This window comes from Staurois parvus, unplaced genomic scaffold, assembly GCF_062004578.1.
Source record: "Staurois parvus isolate SC_StPar_1 unplaced genomic scaffold, SC_StPar_1.0 ptg000721l, whole genome shotgun sequence".
Taxonomy (NCBI): domain Eukaryota; kingdom Metazoa; phylum Chordata; class Amphibia; order Anura; family Ranidae; genus Staurois; species Staurois parvus.
In genome coordinates this window covers 1,211,250-1,231,763 of record NW_028318517.1, presented here as the reverse complement: position 1 = coordinate 1,231,763, position 20,514 = coordinate 1,211,250, and the positions used below count along the sequence as shown (strand labels likewise).

The window sequence follows — 20,514 nt, the reverse complement described above, 5'->3', positions numbered from 1 at the left end:
GCAAATATTTTTATTAAATGCAACAAAAAAAAGAATACAAATACCATTAAAAATTGTTCATATTTATTAATTTTTCTTTTTTTATTAAATGCAACAAAAAATGAATTTGTATGTACTCTATATTTTTTTTCAAATTCTTAATTTATATAGACAATTCCACACTCACAGAGCAGTTCAATAGATCCAGGGTACACAGATTAGAAATGGGTATAAAATGTGTTCCTATTTGTTCATTTTTCTTTGTTTTTTTATTGAATGCAACAAAAAAAAAATACACTGTCCGTTTTTTTTTTACATCTGTGCACCATTGTGCAGATTTCCCTTCACTTCTTGTGTCAGCCAAACAGGAAGTGAGAGAAAATTCTTCCAAATAAAGGAAGTTCCTTGGGAACCACCAGAACAAGCGTCCCCATTGGAAGATTTCTCTTCTATTACTTTTCTGGGGACAACCCAAAGTGTGGGATTTTTTTACGTTCACAATGAAAATGCTAAACAGGACAAATAGAGACAGTGAATCTCCCTAATGGGGACACAGACAGTAACAGCAATTTCTATTGGGCATAGCTATAGTGAATGGTGGCTCCAGTGTGAAGGCTGATGGTTCCAGCCAATCATTGTGATCAGAGAGAAAGGAAGACAGAAACAAATCAGACAAAATGTTACAATATTCCACCATTCAGAATGAGGCCACCAATGTCTAGACTAGATTTTTCCCATCTCCCTTCAGGCCAATGATATAGATGAATGCCAAACACCCAACGCAGCACAGAGGGGCTCGGTGAAGGTGTGGAGGTGACGGATGGGGTCACACACATAGAAGGAGATTTGCCCGGCCTCATAATCCAGATATACCCGGAATCGTTTCTCATTATCATCATGCACCACTTTATACCTTTTACCCCTCCTGACCAAAGCCCAGGACACGTCATTATATCCAATCAAGGAGTAAAGCCGGCCCTGTCTATACTGTTGTAGCACATCCCGATTCTCCAGTTATTGGTTCTATGGACATCTACTTCCCAGTAATGTCTCCCTGAGAAGAAGCCTTGGCTGCCTAAAACTTGATAAAAATCCATAAATCTCTCCTCAGTATATGAGCGATGCCGGTATTCTCTCAACTGGGTTGCAGTCGTCTTGTCAGAAGTGATGCATACATTAATATGAGCTGTGTCCTCATCCAATAAAATGTCTAGAGCTGTCTGAATATAGACCCCCCCAATGACACCAGTGATTAGATCTGAAAAACCTGTGCTGATCATATGGAAAATCACCCCCACATCCAGATCCCTTCCATCATGTCTCTCTGTGTCCTCCTCATCTCCATCCTCAGTATCACACCAGTCACCTGTGTCTGATTGCTGTAGGACATTCAATGGATCCATCTTGGGTTGCATCTTCCTGGACAGCTCCTCCATCTTGAATTCCAAGCACTGGATCAGATCATCAATGGGGCTTAAGATCCGCTCTGCCTTCCTGGAGATCTCACGCAGGACTTTCTTCTTCAGGTCTTCCTGATGTCTCCTGAGATCTCTGAACAGGACAGTGACACTCTGTTTCACCATCTGCTTTGTCTTGTACTTTCCCCTGAGTTCCTGCAGACTCCGGACTCTTTTTTCTGTCTTCTCTCTCTTATTAATCAGTTTGTGAAGATAGATTGTCATGTTCCTCTTCTTTAAAAAGACTTCCTGCAGTGTCTCCACCTGGTGTCCCCGATGTACTCCAATTATAAAGCAGGAGGCACAGAAACAAGTAGAGTCCTCAATGCAGTAATACTCCAGGGTCTTCTTATGGACGGAGCATTTCCTGGTCTCTGGGGTGGTGGTGGGGTCACACAAGACGTGTTCTGGTGACTTGTGGTGGACTCTCAGATGGATGTCACATAGAGAAGCCTCACAATGCAGGCAGGACTTCACAGCAGGTACAGAGGTGTGGACACAGTAAGTACTGTGATTTGCAGAAGCTGTGTCCACATTTCAAGATGACAGGATCCAAATAAACGTTCAGGCAGATGGAACAATCCAGCAGAGCTCTCACATCGGAGGATGCCATGGCTGATAGAAGACAGAGAAATGAACAAAGCTCCTTATCTCCAGAACCAATGGTCCAAGTGAGGGAGGTTCCTCCACAGAGCAAGGCTAAGAATTTGTGAGCACAAAGGAAATGCAAAGCTCATAAAACAGCTGAAAGACAACTGGAAAAAAAATCAATAATCCCACCCAAAAAGCCAAACAAAACAATGGAGGCTCAGCCAGGACTGGTTCTCTTTGACCACCCTCCCCCCCAGGCCAATTCTCACACTTACACATACCAGTAAAAATTAGCTTTTTTTTTTGCTAGGACATTACTTAGAACCCCTAAATATTAGACAGTTTTTGAAAGCGGAGACGCTGGAGATTAAAATATTGGGTGTTGCAATTTTTGTAAGGTGAACTATATTTGCGCTGACATTTAAAACACAGTTTTTTTGGAAAAAAGCACATTTTAATGAATTTTAGTGCACACAGACATAATAGAATGCCCAATTTTTGTGGTAAACTATAAAAGATGATGTTATGCTGAGTAAATAGATACACAACATGTCACTTTTTACAATTGCACATGTCTGTGGAATAGAGACAAACTACAGTATCTAAAAATCCTCCACAGGCAACGCTTTAACAGCCTTTCCAGGTTACCGGCTTGGAGTGACACAGGAGATCTGGTGCTAGAATGATTACGCTCACTCTGATGTTTGCACCGATACCTCACATGTGTGGTGCGATTGCCGCTGCCGTATGCTTGTGAGACTTACATGTGCGTTTGCATTTGTCCGCGAGCATGGGGAGGGTGCTCTAAATTTGTATTATTTTATAATTTATTTAAAATTTTATTTATATTTATTAATTTAATATTTTATTATGTATTTTATTTTTTTTAAATACATTGTCCCTTTACATTTTTTCTTTATCGACTTTATTGCTATTACAAGAGATGAAGAAATTCCCTTGTGTAGCATGGGCCATGCCAGGTCCTCTTTATGGAGAGCTCTAGGCTCTATTAGACCCCAAATCTCTCGTTAAAATTGAATTTATATTTATTAATTTAATATTTTACTAAGTATTTTATTTTTTAAAAATACATTGTCCCTTTAAATTTTTTTCTTTGATCAACTTTATTGCTATCACAAGAGATGAATAATATCCATTTTGATATCATAGGCCATGACAGGTCCTCTTCATGGAGATCTCTAGGCTCTATTAGACACCATATCTCTCCGCTGGCCTCCAAAGCATCTGATTAAATGGAGATTGGTTTGTTGGATGCGATATCAGCCGGTAATGGCTTGTGAACCACAAACTGAAACCGGAAGTGACACAATCCTCACCATTTCTGGTTTCCTATATGAGGGGAGGCGGGTATGGATGAACATGCCTCTCCTAAGCACACTGAATGGCGATGATCCCTGGCCCCCCCCGATTGCTCGGGAGAGCCCGGTAATGGTGGAAGGGAGCAGCCAGAGGAAGACCCCCATCCATGCTCTGCAAAAGTGTATAGCCGCTCGGATCACTTCTAAAAAGGTGGCCATAGATGGGTGGAAAAATTGCTCAAAAGTTCATTTGAAAGCCTCAGTCATTTGCCTTTCTAAATGTGTTTGGGCTCATATCTATTCTCAAAATGCAAAGATTTATGTCAAACCCCCCTCCCCCGAAATGCTGGAAATGCCCGGAAGGCGACGTGTGTGAAGTCACTTTTGGGTCACCTTCTCTAGCATAGCCAAGCAGCAATGTATGGCATCGCAATACATTGAGTGGGTCCCAGAGGAGACATTGGGGATCTTTTAGACCCTGCATGTCTCAATAAAGGGAACCTGTCACCTAAAAATCATCACATTAACTTGTTGCCGACCGCAGATAGCCGAATGATGGCTGCACTGCGGCCGGCCAGTTCTGAGTGGACGTCATATGACATCCCCCCAGAACGCGCTCTCCTGCGCGCCCCAGGGGGCGCGCACCCGGCGATCTCTGTGATCGCTGTGTCCTACGGACACAGCTGATCACGTGATGTGGTAAAAGGCCAATCACAGCGGCCTTTTACCACCTGATCAGCGGTGTCCAATGACACGCTGATCAGAGGAAAATGCAAGTGCCGGTTCTCGGCTGCACTTTCCTCACGCTGTCAGATCGTGAGGAAAGTACTGCCGAGAACCGGCAGTTGTCAGAGCGGGGATCGGCACCGATCATCAGGGCACTGATGATCAGTGCCCGGGTGATCGGTGCCCAGCATTGCCACCCGCAAGTTCCGCCCACCTGTGCCCAGCAGTGTGCCCACTAGCTCCGCCCACCTGTGCCCAGCAGATCACCCACCTGTGCCCAGCAGTGCACCTACCTGTGCCCAGCAGTGCACCCACCTGTGCCACTCTGCAATGTCACACACCTGTGCCCAGAAGTGCCACCTACCTGTGCCCAGCAGTGACACCCACCTGTGCCCACCCACCTGTGCCCACCAGTGCCACCCACCTGTGCCCACCCACCAGTGCTGCCCACCAGTGCCACCCACCAGTGCAGCCCAGCAGTGCTGCCAGTCAGTGCCACCAGTCAGTGCCCAGCGGTTGTGCCAGTCAGTGCCGCCAGTCAGTGCCCAGCAGTGATGCCAGTCAATGCCGTCTATCAGTACCCATCATCAGTGTCACCTATCAGTGCCGCCTATCAGTGCTGCATATTAGTGCCGCCTATCCGTGACACCTCATTAGTGCTGTCTATCAGTGCCGCCTATCCGTGCCACCTCATTAGTACTGCCTATCAGTGCCCTTTAGTGCTGCCTATCAGTGCCCATAAGTGCCGCCTATCAGTGCCCATAAGTGCCGCCTATCAGTGCCCATCAGTGCTGCCTCATCAACGCACATCAGTGAAGGAGAAAAATTACCTGTTTGAAAAATTTTGTAATAGAAACAAAGAAACTTTTTTTTTTTTTTTTTAATTTTTGGCAATTTTTTATTTATAGCGCAAAAAGTAAAGTGCCCAGTGGCGATTAAATACCACCAAAAGAAAGCTCTATTTGTGAGAAAAAAATGATCAAAATTTCATATGGGTACAATGTTGCATGACCGCGCAATTGTCAATCAAAGTGCGGCAGCGCTGAAAGCTGAAAATTGGCCTGGTAAATAAGGGGGTATAAGTGTCTGGTAGGCAAGTGGTTAAGGGACTTTGAGTTCCCTCTGTGATTGAAAAAAAAAGTTTTTGTTTTTTTTTTTAAAAGTAAAAAATAAAGTTACACCCAAGCACACAACATACCCACCAAACAATTTTGAGCCACACATATACACATGTACGAACGTAAACGCACATATTATTATTATTATTATACAGTATTTATAAAGCTCCAATAGTTCGCTCAGCGCTGTACATTACAAAGGGGGACAGAACATGTGACAGAACAATACCAATACAATGTGATACACGAGGGGTTTGAGGGCCCTGCTCTTTCGAGCTTACAATCTAGGAGGGAGGGGATGGTGGCACAGGAGGAGATAGCTGTGGGGGATGGAGTGGCAGGTAGAGTGGAGGAGGTCGGCAAGTTAGCAGGGGGTGGGGTAGGCTTCCCTGAAGAGGTGGGTTTTCAGGGTGCGCCTAAAGGAGAGGAGAGTAGGTGATAATCTGATGGGTTGGGGCAGGGAGTTCCAGAGAATGGGTGACACCCTGGAGAAGTCCTGAAGGCGGGCATGGGAGGAGGAGACCAGGGAACTAGAGAGAAGGAGGTCTTGTGAGGAGCGGAGTGTGCGTGCTGGGCGGTACTTGGATATTAGGTCAGTGATGTAGTTCGGGGCAGTGTGGTGGACGGCTTTGTACGTCAGTGTTAGGATTTTGAATTTGGTCCGTTGCGCAATCGGAAGCCAGTGGAGGGATTGGCAGAGGGGGGTGGCGGAAATGGAGCGGTTGGAAAGGTGAATGAGTCTGGCAGCCGTATTCAGGATGGACTGAAGCGGGGATAGCCAGCGGCGAGGCAGGCCAGTGAGGAGGGAGTTGCAGTAATCGAGTCGTGATATGATGAGGGAGTGGATGAGCTGTTTAATGGTTTCTGGGGTTAGGAACGTGCGGATTTTGGCGATGTTGCGGAGGTGGAGTCTGCATGTTGCGGAGGTGGAGTCTGCATGTTGCGGAGGTGGAGTCTGCACGAGTTTGTTAGTGATTGGACTTGGGGCTGGAAGGATAGGTTGGAATCCAGAATGACACCAAGTACTCTGGCCTGCGGGGCGGGTTTGATGGTGGCGTTGTTGGATGTGATGGAGAAGTCAATGGGGGGCGGGGTCCGGGCTGGGGGGAAGACAAGAAACTCGGTTTTGGAGAGGTTCAGTTTAAGGAAGTGGAGCGACATCCAATCTGATATGTTGCTCAGTAGGTGTGTGATTCGGGCGGAGACCGAGGGGGTGAGGTGGGGGGTTGAGAGATAGATTTGTGTGTCGGTTGCATAGAGGTGGTAGTTGAAGCCATGAGAGTGTATGAGTTGGCCAAGGGAGGAGGTGTAGATGGAGAAGAGAAGGGGCCCAAGGACAGAGCCTTGAGGGACCCCAACAGAGAGGGGGAGTGAGGGGGAGGTGGTGGCATTATAGGTAATGCTGAAAGAGCGTTGTGACAGGTAGGATGAGAGCCAGGAGAGAGCAGAATCTCTGAGGCCGAGGGAGTGTAGTTTTTTGAGGAGGAGGGGGTGGTCAACTGTGTCAAAGGCCGCAGAGAGGTCAAGGAGTAGGAGCACTGAATAGTGGCCATTTGCTTTGGCGGTTAGAAGGTCGTTGGAGAGTTTGAGTAAGGCGGTTTCGGTGGAGTGTAGGGGACGGAAGCCAGACTGTAGGGGATCGAGGAGGTGGTTGTTGTTGAGGTGAGAGTATAGGCGGGTGTAGATGAGGCGCTCGAGGAGTTTAGATGTAAATGGGAGCAGGGAGATGGGTCTGAGGTTGTTCGGGTCATTGGGGTCCAGGGAGGGCTTTTTAAGTATGGGGGTGATGTGTGCATGTTTCAGAGGGGAGGGGAAAGTGCCTGAGGAGAGGGAGAGATTGAAGATGTGGGTGAGGGAGCGTAGGATGGAGGGGGAGGGAGGTCGTAGGAGTTGTGAGGGGATAGGGTTGAGGGGGCAGGTGGTGAGGCGGGCATCAGAGAGGATCTTGGAGACTTCCTAGATGGTGGTAAGGTCAAAGATGTGGAGTGTTGGGGGAGCTTCAGTATGAGGAATGTAGGGTGGGGTGGAAGTGGAGGTCAGAGCAGTGGTGGGGCCGTGGGAGAGGGGTGAGGAGGGGGTGGCTGAGGGAGGGGGAACGGGGTTGGAGGGAGTTTGAGCAGCGACGAGGGGACGGGTTGAGAGGGCATGTGAGTTGCGGCAATGTGCTTGCGAATTGTGTCAATCTTGTTTTTGAAGTGATTGGCAATCTCAAGGGTGGTGAGTAAGGTGCTGGGTGGAGGTGGGGGTGGAGAGTAGAGAGTTGAAGGTGGAGAAGAGTCGGCGAGGATTGGAGGAGAGGGTCTTGATGAGGGTCAGGAAGTAGGCTTGTTTGGCTGCATGGAGGGAGGAGGTGTAGGTGCTGAAGGCAGATTTGTAGCGGGTGAAGGCTTGTTGGGATTTGGTTTTGCGCCATAGTCACTCCAGGGCACGACTGTGTCGTTTGAGGGTTTTGGTGTGATCAGTCTGCCAGGGCTGGAGCGGTCGGGGTCTGATGTTGCGTGTGGTTAAAGGCGCTAGTGAGTCAAGGGCTGTTGACAGCGCGTTGTTGTACTCCGTAGGAGAGTGCAGCAGGGGAGGTAGAGTCAGTGGGCTGGATCCAGGTTTCTGTGATCGCTAGGAGGTTGAGGGAGCGGGAAACAAAGAGGTCGTGGATGGCGGTAAGCTTGTTGCACACCGATCGGGCGTTCAGGAGTGCACATGAAAACGGGGGGGAGATTTTAGGGAGCAGGGGGACAGATACTAAGTTGCGGGGGTTGCGGCAGGACGTGGAGGCAGGAGGGTGTTGTGCAGGTGAGGGAGGTGGTGGAGGGCCAGGATTCGGGGAGATGTCTCCCGCGGCTAGGAGGAGGAGAAGGGTGAGAAAGGTGGCATGGGAGCGGGATGTGCAGGAGCATGAGAAACTACTAGTGGAGGTGTTTGGGTCAGTGTGAAAGTGGAGTAATAGGAGGAGGTGGTGGGTGCCTACATATCAGGGCGCCTACACGTGAACATCGATTGTGATACACGTTACATTCACCGCGCACACTGTAGTGACAGCAATAATTCTAGCGCCAGACCTACTCCATAACGTTAAGCAGATTGTGACTTAGACCCCACGCCCTGAAGAACCCCGCGCTGTGGGTTGCTAGAGACTCTGCCAGGCGGTGCATGACAGATATCCCCCAAATGTCAGGACGGTACAGATATCCCCCAAAATTTCAGAACGGTACAGATATCCCCCAAATGTCAGGACGGTACAGATATCCCCCAAATGTCAGGACGGTACAGATATCCTCCAAATGTCAGCACGGTACAGATATCCCCCAAATGTCAGAACGGTACAGATATCCCCCAAATGTCAGGACGGTACAGATATCCCCCAAATGTCAGGACGGTACAGATATCCCCCAAATGTCAGCACGGTACAGATATCCCCCAAATGTCAGCACGGTACAGATATCCCCCAAATGTCAGAACGGTACAGATATCCCCCAAATGTCAGGACGGTACAGATATCCCCCAAATGTCAGGACGGTACAGATATCCCCCAAATGTCAGAACGGTACAGATATCCCCCAAATGTCAGAACGGTACAGATATCCCCCAAATGTCAGGACGGTACAGATATCCCCCAAATGTCAGAACGGTACAGATATGCCCCAAATGTCAGCACGGTACAGATATCCCCCAAATGTCAGCACGGTACAGATATCCCCCAAATGTCAGAACGGTACAGATATCCCCCAAATGTCAGGATGGTACAGATATCCCCCAAATGTCAGGACGGTACAGATATCCCCCAAATGTCAGAACGGTACAGATATCCCCCAAATGTCAGCACGGTACAGGTATCCCCCAAATGTCAGAACGGTACAGATATCCCCCAAATGTCAGGACGGTACAGGTATCCCCCAAATGTCAGGACGGTACAGAAATCCCCCCAAATGTCAGGACAGGACAGATATCCCCCAAATGTGAGAACGGTACAGATATCCCCCAAATGTCAGGACGATAGAGATATCCCCCAAATGTCAGGACGGTACAGATATCCCCCAAATGTCAGGACGGTACAGATCCCCCAAATGTCAGGACAGTACAGATATCCCCAAATGTCAGGACAGTACAGATATCCCCCAAATGTCAGAACAGTACAGATATCCCCCAAATGTCAGGACAGTACAGATATCCCCCCAAATGTCAGGACAGTACAGATATCCCCCCAAATGTCAGGACAGGACAGATATCCCCCAAATGTCAGGACGGTACAGATATCCCCCAAATTACCTCTTTTTGCAAGTAGACAGTCCAACGTATTTCATAAGAGGCATGGCAAGTTTTTTGAAGTTGTAATTTTTTGTCATATTTTTTCGGAAAATGAAAACAAATAAAAAAAATTATTTGCACTATTTATTTTATTACATACTGTCACCAGTGCAGTACAGCGTCATCATATAACTGGCATGGCGGTGATCAGGGACACTGACTGGTGACAGTATGAACAAAAAAAATTATACTTTTTTTATTTTTTTATTAGTTTTAATTTTTTATTACACTTTTTTTATTTTTTTTAGATTTTTTTCATATTTTACTATGACCAAAGTAGTATAATATTACCATAGTAACATTGTACTACTTTGGGGAAGTGATCTATATATTTTTTTTTTTACACAATTTGCTTATAGCAAAGAATTACTTTGCTATAAGCAAACATTTACCTGAATGAAATCGATTCATTCAGGGTTTTTTTGTGCTTAGCTGTGATTTGGCCACAGCTAATCATATGACACAGCTGGGCTGTGATTGGCCCTGCTTGTGCATGTGATCACTGTGACCATTCACAGCTAGACACACTTGTATACAATGGATGGCGTGAAAGGAAGCCATCCATTGCATACAACTATCATGTGACCTGCTGTGATTGGTCACAGCAGGTCACATGGTACTGGCAAAGGAGCACATATCTGTTATCGGCCATGTCCGAGGTACACGGCTGGTGACAGACCGCACCACAGCGTGGCCCTGCGGGCATGCGCAATACACTCTCCGGGAAGGACGCCATATGGTGTCCACCTGGAGGGACGAGTTATTCACCCGCCCACCATCTGGCTATAGGTTGGGCGGCAACGTGTTAATCTGGAGGGAATGATCTCAGTGGAAAGAGTGTCTTGAGTGGGGGAGGGGTGACAACACTAGGGAGAGAGTGTCCTCAGGAGGGGAGGGGGAAAGGTGTCCCCAGTGCAGAAAAGGAGAGAGAGGGGTGTCATCAGAGGAGGAAAATAGAGGAAGGGAGTATCCTCAGTGGAGAGGGTGTTTTTAGTGGAGGAGGGGTGTCCTCTGTGGGGGGGAGAGGGTGTTCTTAGTGGAGGACGGGAAGGGTTTTTTGGGTAAATGACACCAGAACAAAGTCCTCCTGAGAAGTTACTAAAAAAAAACTGTCTTGTCTATGTAAAAAAGATAACTTTAGTTGAACATTAGAAAGCACGACGTATTCCAAGGGGGCTAGGAGGTAAACTGACCCCAACTTTGTTTGCCTACAAGGAGGAGGACAATGGTCTGTTTGCCTACAGGGAGGAGTCCAGTGGTCTGTTTACACAAGTCCTAAACAAAAGCTCCATTGTTCTCGGAGTTTCCTTTCTCCAGAAGGAAGAAGCTGCTCTGGCTGTACAGATCACACAGGTGGAGTCTACACTGCAGTCTGCATTGTCAGCCGAGCAGCTGAAGGAGTCCAACATCTAAACATCTACTAATCAGGCGTACTCTTGGAGCACCACCTACACAAGACTCACCTCGTCCATCTAGACTGCTCACTAGAGCTTCTTCTACAGCCTCTGACCCATCACTTCCCTCCTCTGCTGGAGGCACTTTATTAGGATCTATAGAGGGACAACACCGGCCTCGTATTGTCCATCAGAATCAAGGAAACAGTAGAGATCCGGCCACAGGGGAGGTAGGAAACATCAACGCTGCAACAAGGGATCTCCCACTCACCCAACCATCCCAACAGATGATTCATCATCAACAGAAATAGACAGAATTGTCACCTTCTCCTCAGCTGGACTGACATCGGGTAAGATGGACCTTCTGGGGAAAGGTTTGGGTTTTAGCCTTAAAGGTATCATGAAGAAGTTGTTGTTGGCACAGGACTTGTATAGATGTTTTAGGAATATTAGATTGAAGGGACATTATTCTTGGAGAGGTGATATTGAGGGATCATCTGTAGTCACACCACTGAGTAGGTCTGTCTGAGGTTGACAGACAAAATGGAAGTTTCCACCACCCACTACATATGCAGCAGCAGAAATGGTTCTTCATTTGGATGATAAAGATGGTAAAGTATGACAGTCTATAATCAGGAACTCTGGGGTCATATCCTAATAATGGGACCATTGAGGAGAAAGGTGCATTGCCATCATTAGCAGCAAGGGGAGATAAAACATTGAAGCCAGCTAATAAGGGGGGATGGGTGGTCATTCTGGACACAGCATGTGATGACAATGAGACACTGGAGAGTGTAAAATCTGGTGCAGCTCTGCATAGGAACCAATCAGCTTCCAGGTTTTTTGTCAAAGCTTAATTGAACAAGCTGAAGTCAGAACCTGATTGGCTCCCATGCACAGCTGCACCAGATTTTGCACACTCCAGGTTTAGTAAATCCGCCCCATTGTGTCCATCTGAGATGGTTTGTGCCAGATCCCGGGTTGTGAGTTCCATTCAGTACAATGTCTTTGGGTTCTCTTGCTAGTTGACTGCCCCCTTGTCCCTTGTTAGTTGAGGTGTTTGTAGTCATAGAGGTGTTGGGTCATGATGGAATGATGTTGTGTCAGGTGAATGGTAGGCTTTGACCTGGTTTTATCTGCCAGCTCTGTGTTGATTTGCTGAGTTTTCTATTGTTTGTTATGTTCATCCTTGGAATGTCCATCCTTAAATCTGATGAGGCTAAGATGGCAGTCAGAGCAGCCGCATGACCCAGAGCTCCGGTCGCCCCCAAACTCCATCCCACTCCCACCAGCTAAACTGACTTAACAGCGGCCACCCCGACCCTCCTTGACCCCCCCTGTACCTGGAGAGGAATCCACCAACGTGCCCTATCCGCCACCTCTGCCACGCTGGTCCCATCACCACATGGCCTGAATCTCTGCCGCCGCCGCCATGCTGGTCTCATCACCACACGGCCCGGTTCTTTGCCGCCGCCGTCACCGATGGCCACATCCAAGCTCCTCGGGCCCTGGACACACCAGGAGAGGGGAAGCCACCACCCTCTAAGAAGTGAAGCCGCTGCCCAAGCCTCCACGGTGCCTGTCCCTGCAGCTCCGCCCAGGCCTCCCGAATCCACCGGCCCTCCAGACAAACCACCCACAACCTGATCAGCTGCACACAAGCAGCCTGCATATAAGCTAACGCTGGGTAGCAGCAGGCAGGGGGCAAGCATTGGTGCCCCCCAGCCCTACCTCTGCCACCAGGGCCCTATAACTGCCCAGGACTAGTGAAGCACTCCAGCACCCAGCCTCGCATGGCCTGCTGTGGCCCACCAATGTGCACCCCCCATGACACCTACAGGGAGCCTGCACGGCAGCACCACCACCCGCACGGCCACCACCACCAAAACGGGCCACTGAGAACCAGGATGCCTCCTCTCCAGCCCGAGGGGTTAAAGACACTTCCACCACCCCCACCCTGTGAGGGAAATCCACCACCACCAACATGGACAGGGTAAGCCACCACCACCAACTCAGCACCCCTGCTCCCCACCATGTGCTACAAAGCCGCCCCCGTGCCCCGCCACCGCACAACCCCATGGCCCATCATGCGAGCCTGCCACGTGGCCTACAGCACATGCCGGGCCCTACAACACCTATAGGTGCCAGACCCTGCCGCTCCCACAGACGCCGGACCCTACGGCACCCACTAACGCTGGCACACAGCGCCCACAAGCACAGTTGAGAGAAGGCAAAACTGCCATCACCTCTGGGATGCTGCCACACCGCCGTTTTTCTCCACAATGAAGGGAAGCTGCCATCACCCCCAACAAAGCTTCCACCACAAACCCAGGGGATACCACCAGAACCTAGAGGGCCACAGGAGCACACAATTCTCCAAGGACAACCACAGTCAACCCACACACCAGCACCACCACCCTGGGACTTCCACCTGGACCCTGAACCCTGCCAAGCATGTCTCCACAAGAGCACACGCAAGTTGCAGCCACACATCACTCCTGACCTGATCACCCTGACAGCACTCACACCGACCCCAACCCAGCTCAACCCAAAGGACAAGTAACAGCCGCACAACTATCCAGATCCTTCCACCCAGGGACTACTCACACCAACCCCCATCTCTGCTCGACCTAAAGACACAAACCCTTGATGTAAGACACCACAACAAGAGACCCCACTGCTCACCAGACTGTCTACAATCAAGCGCCCCTGGAAACCATCCATCCTCACCCATTCCCCCCTCCTTACTCCCCTACACCCAGCTACTAGAAGCCACAGCAACAAGATACGCCACTGCACACTGGACTATCGACAGCCAAGCCTCCCACCACTCCTATCTGCCACCCTTAAATGCCTCTTCCACTCCTTCTCATATTCCTCTCCTCCGTTCCCAAAATCTATTCTCTATATCACTCTGCTCCTCCCAGACAATTGTATATTGTGTCCTCACTGCTTCCTTCGCCCCTCTACGGCACCCACCACCTCCTTCTAACACTCCACCCTCCCACAGACCCGAACACCTCCACTGGCAGATTTGCTCGCTCCTGTACATCCCGCTCCGATGCCATCTTTCTCACCCTTCTTCTCCTCCTAACCTCCGGGAACATCTCCCCGAACTCTGGCCCTCCACCACCTCGCTCACCCACACAGCACCCTCCCGCTTCCACGTCCTGCCGCAACCGTTGCAACTTAGTATCTGTCCCCTTGCTCCCTAAAACCACCCCCCCATTTTCATGCACACTCCTGAACGCCCGATCGGTGTGCAACAAGCTCACCACCATCCATGACCTCTTTATTTCCCACTCCCTCAACCTCCCAGCGATCACGGAAACCTGGGTCCAGGCCACTGATTCTACCTCCCCTGCTGCGCTCTGCTATGGAGGTCTCACCTGGACCCACTCACCCAGGCCCAACTGTCATAAAGGTGGTGGGGTTGGTCTGCTCCTGTCACCACAGAGCACCTTCTGAGTCCTCCCAAACCCCCCCTCTCTATCCTTCTCCTCCTTCCAGTCCCACTGCATCCGACTATTCTCCCCAACCCCCCTGAAGGTTGCCGTTATCCACTGGCCTCCTGGACCTCTATCCTGCTTCCTGGATAACTTTTCCTCCTTACCATTCTTCCTCTCCTCCGAGCTACCCACCATCATCCTTGGGGATTTCAACATCCCTGTCAACGTTGACAACCCGGCCACATCCCATCTCCTCCACTTAACCTCCTCTTTTGCACTTGCACAGTGCATACAATCCACCACCCACTCTGACGGAAATATCCTGGACCTTGTCTTCTCCAACCGCTGTGCTCCCCACAACCTCACAAACTCCCCCTTCCCTCTCTCTGACCATAACCTTATCACCTTCTCTATCTCCTCGTCCTCCAATGCCTACCCCTCCAAATATCTTACCACCACCAGTCGCAACCTCCGCAACCTGAACCCTGCCCCCCTCCAATCTGCAGCTGATCAACTCCACGACAGCATCCTCCCCCTGTCCTGCCCCGGCTTGGCTATGACTGCCTATAATAACACGCTATCAACAACCCTTGACTTACTAGTGCCTTTAACCACACGAAACATCAGACCTCAACCGCTCCAGCCCTGGCAGAATGATCACACCAAAACCCTCAAATGACACAGTCGTGCCCTGGAGCGACTATGGCACAAAACCAGATCCCAACAAGCCTTCTCCCTCTATAAATCTGCCTTCCACACCTACACCTCCTCCCTCCACTCCACCAAACAAGCCTACTTCCTGACCCTCATCAAGACCCTCTCCTCCCATCCTCGCCGACTCTTCACAACATTTAACTTCCTACTCTCTCTGCCCCTACCTCCACCCAGTTCCTCACTCACTGCCCCTGAGATTGCCAATTACTTCAAAAACAAGATTGACATTATTCACAAGGACATCGCCGCAGCTCACACTCCCTCCAAACCTTCGACCTTACTACCATCGAGGAGGTCTCCAAAGTCTTCACTGATGCCCACCTCACCACCTGCCCCCTCAACCCTATCCCCTCACAACTCCTACAACCTCCCTCCTCCTCCATACTACGCTCCCTCACCCACATATTTAATCTCTCCCTCTCTTCCGGCACATTCCTCTCCCCTCTGAAGCATGCACACATCACCCCCATACTTAAAAAACCCTCTCTGGATCCCAATGACCTGAACAACCTCAGACTCATCTCCCTGCTTTCACTCACATCCAAACTCCTCGAGCGCTTTGTCTACACTTGCCTAAGCTCTCACCTCAACGACAACCACCTCCTCGATCCCCTACAGTCCAGCTGCTGCCCCATACACTCCACCAAAACTGCCCTATTCAAACTCTCCAACGGCCTCCTAACAGCCAGATCCAATGGCCACTATTCTGTACTCCTACTCCTGGACCTCTCCGCAGCCTTCAACACAGTTGACCACCCCCTCCTCCTCAAAAAACTACACTCCCTCGGCCTCAGAAATTCCGCTCTCTCCTAGCTCTCATCCTACCTATCACAATGCTCTTTCAGCGTTACCTATAAGGCTACCACCTCCCCCTCACTCCCCCTCTCTGTTGGGGTCCCCCAAGGCTCTGTCCTTGGGCCCCTTCTCTTCTCCATCTATACCTCCTCCCTGGGCCAACTCATACACTCTCACAGCTTCAACTACCACCTCTATGCCGATGACACACAAATCTCTCTACCCCTCACCTCACCCCCTCAGTCTCTATCCGAATCACTAACCTACTGAACGACATATCAGACTGAATGTCACTCCATTTCCTTAAACTGAACCTCTCCAAAACCGAGCTCCTTGTCTTCCCCCCAACCCACACACCACCCCCTACTGACTTCTCCATCACATCCAAAAATGCCACTATCAGACCCGCCCCGCAGACCAGAGTACTTGGTATCATTCTGGACTCCAACCTTTCCTTCCAGCCCCATGTCCAATCATTAACAAAGTCATGCAGGCTCCACCTCCGCAACATTGCCAAAATTCGCACGTCCCTAACTCCAGAAACCAATAAACAGCTCATCCACTCCCTCATCATATCACGACTCAACTACTGCAACTGCCTCCTCGCCACAGGCTATCCCCATTTCAGTCTATCCTGAATTCGGCAGCCAGACTCATTCACCTTACCAACCTCTCTGTTTCCGCCACCCCCCTCTGCCAATCCCTCCACTGGCTTCCGATTGCCCAATGGATCAAATTCAAAATCCTAACACTGACGTACAAAGCTGTCCATAATACCACCCCAAACTACATCATACATACACCTAATATCCAAGTATCACCCTTCACGCACTCTCTGCTGCTCTCAAGACCTCCTTCTCTCTAGTTTCCTGGTCTCCTCCTCCCATGCCCACCTCCAGGATTTCTCCAGGGTGTCACCCATCCTCTGGAACTCCCTTCCCCAACCCATCAGACTATCACCTACCCTCCTCTCCTTTTGGCATGCCCTGAAAACCCACCTCTTCAGGGAAGCCTACACCACCCCCTGCTAATCTTCCTACCTCCTCCACTCTTCCTACCATTCCATCCCCCACAGCTACAGTATCTCCTGTACCACTTTCCCCTCCCTCCTAGATTGTAAGCTCCAAGGAGCAGGGCCCCCTCATGTATCACATTATATTGTGTTGTATTGTTACTGTTTTGTTTGTTGCTTGTTCTGTCCCCCTTTGTAATGTACAGCGCTGAGTGAACTGTTGGCGCTTTATAAATTCTGTATAATACTAATAATTAGGGAGGACAGTATGATGTTGGAGTGAGGACATTTTTGTTGTGCGGTCTCTGTTAGTTGTAATAGTTTATTCTCAGAGGCTTCCTTTTGTCCCTGGAGGATGTTTGGGTCGGTGTGTATGATGATATGTTTGGGTCGGTGTGTATGATGATACGTTTGGGTCTGTGTGTATGATGATATGTTTGGGTCGGTGTGTATGATGATATGTTTGGGTCGGTGTGTATGATGATACGTTTGGGTCGGTGTGTATGATGATATGTTTGGGTCGGTGTGTATGATGATATGTTTGGGTCGGTGTGTATGATGATATGTTTGGGGTTGGTGAAATACGGATCATTGATGACTCCTATCGCTTGTTCAGTTGTTGAACTTGAATTTTGTTGTCTCTTGTTCCTGGGAAGAGCCGTTTGGTGTTTAGATATTTCCCATTGGAGTCTATTATTAACAAAAAGTATCCGGAATTTGTTGGCTGTTCTTGTGGTTTGATGATTGTTTGTTTGTAGGGATGAGCTTCATGTTCGACTTGAACCTAAGTTTGATTTGAACATGGCCGTTCGTGTGTTCGGCAAACAGAAACGGTACGGGCATTCAGTGGGCTGTTTACCCTGACAGTGCATTGTGATTGGACAAAGCAATGCACCTAACCACAAGTCAGGTGTAATACTTTGACCAATCACAGTGTGTGGTGATGTCACAAGGGGGCGGGGTATATAAAAACTGTTGTCATGGGCACAGCTGTCAGCCAGGAGCCAGCATCGCAAGCGGAGCTTTTTCCCCCCTTTTTTGGGTAGCGGTGGTGGTGGCATCGTGATTGATGTTGGATCTACTTTGGGGGACATTTTTTAAAATGTTTATTTTTAATAAAGGACTTGTCAAAGACTGTCTCCTATCATTTTTTACACTACACTTTTTTTGTGAATGGGTAGCAGTATCATATACAGCCTACTCATTCACATAGGCGGGGGGTGGGATCTTGAGGCCACCTTGTTAAAGGGGGTTTCCATATTCCAATAAGCCCCCAGGCTGCAGACCCCCACAACCTCAGGCTACGGTTGTGGGAAAGAGGCCCTTGTCCCCATCAATATGTGGACAAGCACCCCCCCATGTTGAGGGCATGTGGCCTGGTATGGTTCAGGAGAGGGGGTGCTCGCCTCCTGATATGGATTTTTGGGGAACCCCCATACCATTTTTAAAAAAATGATTGGCATAGAGGGTTCCTCTCAAAATTCATACCAGTCTCAAAGTGCTTGGTGTGGATGAGAGGGGGGACAACAAGTTTTTTTTTTTTTAATTGTTGGGCAATGCTGACAATTCTTTTGACATTCAGCTGTCGGCAGGAAACCCCACTGACACCAGGAACATGAATGAATGTCTCACTACTAAAATACCGCGTGACTTCATCACATAACTCATGCCGGATATTAGTAACTGAGCGGTATCTTCATACTCAGATGCGGTAAGACATCTCTCAGTTCTTCATGTTCGACATTCACTGTAGAACATTCTGTAGGTTCGGATGTTTGACCGCGACCTGAACAGGGGGGTGTTCGGCCATCACTATTTGTGGTCTCAGGATTAGTAGAGTTGTCTTGGCTATTGCTGGTCTTTGTCTTGTTACATTTCGGAAGCTGATTGGTCTCACCGGTCTGTTGTTCCTTGATGGGTACTTTGTATAAATCATCCTCTTTGATTCTCTTTCCTGATTGTTGAGCTCCATTTGTATCTTTGGTGTCATTATCTCTTCCCTCAGTTGAGGGTTTTCTTGTTGTAATTATTACATTTTAGATCGAATTTCTAGGATAGATCTGGGGGGGTATTTTTAGTGTTTTTAGCTCTTCTCTCAGCTGCTTATTTACATTTTCTCACTTGTCTTTGACATTTTTCTTTTAATTGAACAAAGTCTCTCCCTAGCTGAGATTAAGCTTGTAATTTTTGGATTTTTAGATGCACTTTCTGAACGTACCTGCAAATCGAATCCAAGCATTCTGGTATCAACTCATACTCCCACCAGGCATGGATTGAGCAGGTGAACCCCATAATAATACATGAAAACCTAACTTCTCCTAGGAGACTTATGGCTCTCTGGCAGAACTGGCTGGATACTCCGGTACTCACTCCCCATACTTCATTTGTCATAGGTTTTTATAGGTTTAACTTTTTTAGGCCCCTAAAAATGGACCAGCCAATTGTACCCTACTAAATGGTGACTACATTGGAGGCCGATACTTGGTGTATGATCCTGTAGACACAGGCCTACTTGAATGGTGTCAGCTATCTATGTATGTACTGGAGAGAGTTACTTGCCATGTACAGGTGAATTGTTCTACGTTGCTTCTTTTTTCTCTTTTCATTTGTTTATAGAAAGTAAAAGTGACACCAGAGACAAAGCAAGTTATTGTTCTGTATGATCTGTAACATTGCCACAACTGCCTATACATGAGAATGTATGACTCCATTGTCTGGGCTGGATGTTGGATATACTGTGTGCACTTAAAAACTTAAACAATACAATTTAGTTTAATTTAAAAAAAAATATTATATATATATATATATACAAATGATGATGTACATATGCTTTCTATATATATAACACAGGTGTCAAACACCTGTATCCAGATCCTGCCCTCTAGGTTATTCCATGTGGCCCTTGCACCTCTCCTGCAGGTACCCCCTTGTCTCCTCCTCCACCATGTCTCAGCAGTCGGCAGCAGAGAGGAGAAAATAACTCCTCTTCCAAATCCTGTACTTCTCAGTGCAGCTGCAGCATCCCCTCATCTCCGCCTCCCTTGGTCTCAGCATTCAGCAGACTCTGGTAATTGACTCCACTCCTCCTCTGGTCCTCCTCCAGACCCTGCACTTTCTGCTTTCCAGCTCTGCCCCCAAAGGAGGTGCACGGTGATGTTAGGGTGGGTGTGGGGTTCTTGACATCTGATGTAATGGGGGGTGAGGTGCTCTGGACATCTAGTCTTACAGTTACAACTGGCCCTTTGAGGACAACCATAATGCTGACACAGCCTGCGATGATATATAAGATATATTTAATAATGATCATTAAAAATAAAAACCAACTTTAGCCCTTTTATATAGAATTCTGATTTTTATTTTTTTTGTACAGGTGGATTGATGAGCCACGTTTTTGGTCATGCTGGTCTTCGTGAATACAACTCAGTCACATGGGAAACCAAACATCTGGGTGTTGTAATTGACTGAAAGTTTGTATCGCAGTTCACTGGAGGAGTCACACAGGACACAAGTCATATCCGTGTTCTAAATGTCATAAGTGCTTTGGGTCCTCTTCAACACTGATCCAACCTCAGAGGATAACAAGAGAAAAATCATTTCAGTGTTCTGGAAGTGACAATTGCTTTACAGTAAAGTCCAACCCATGTATACATAAGAGGAG

The 20,514-nt window shown here is 48.4% G+C and overlaps 1 protein-coding gene across 1 annotated transcript in view; it reads right to left on the bottom strand.

Moving 5' to 3' along the window:
- Positions 1–938: 938 nt before the first annotated feature.
- LOC149445414 (E3 ubiquitin-protein ligase TRIM58-like) overlaps positions 939–20,514 on the bottom strand; it is an 83,273-nt gene continuing 63,697 nt past the window's right edge. The window contains exons 3-4 of the mRNA XM_089653830.1: positions 1,346–1,960; positions 939–1,246 (exon numbers count right to left, since the gene is read on the bottom strand). Of these exons, the coding sequence (XP_089509956.1) occupies positions 939–1,246; positions 1,346–1,960 (923 nt within the window). The remainder of the gene's footprint in view (positions 1,247–1,345; positions 1,961–20,514) is intronic.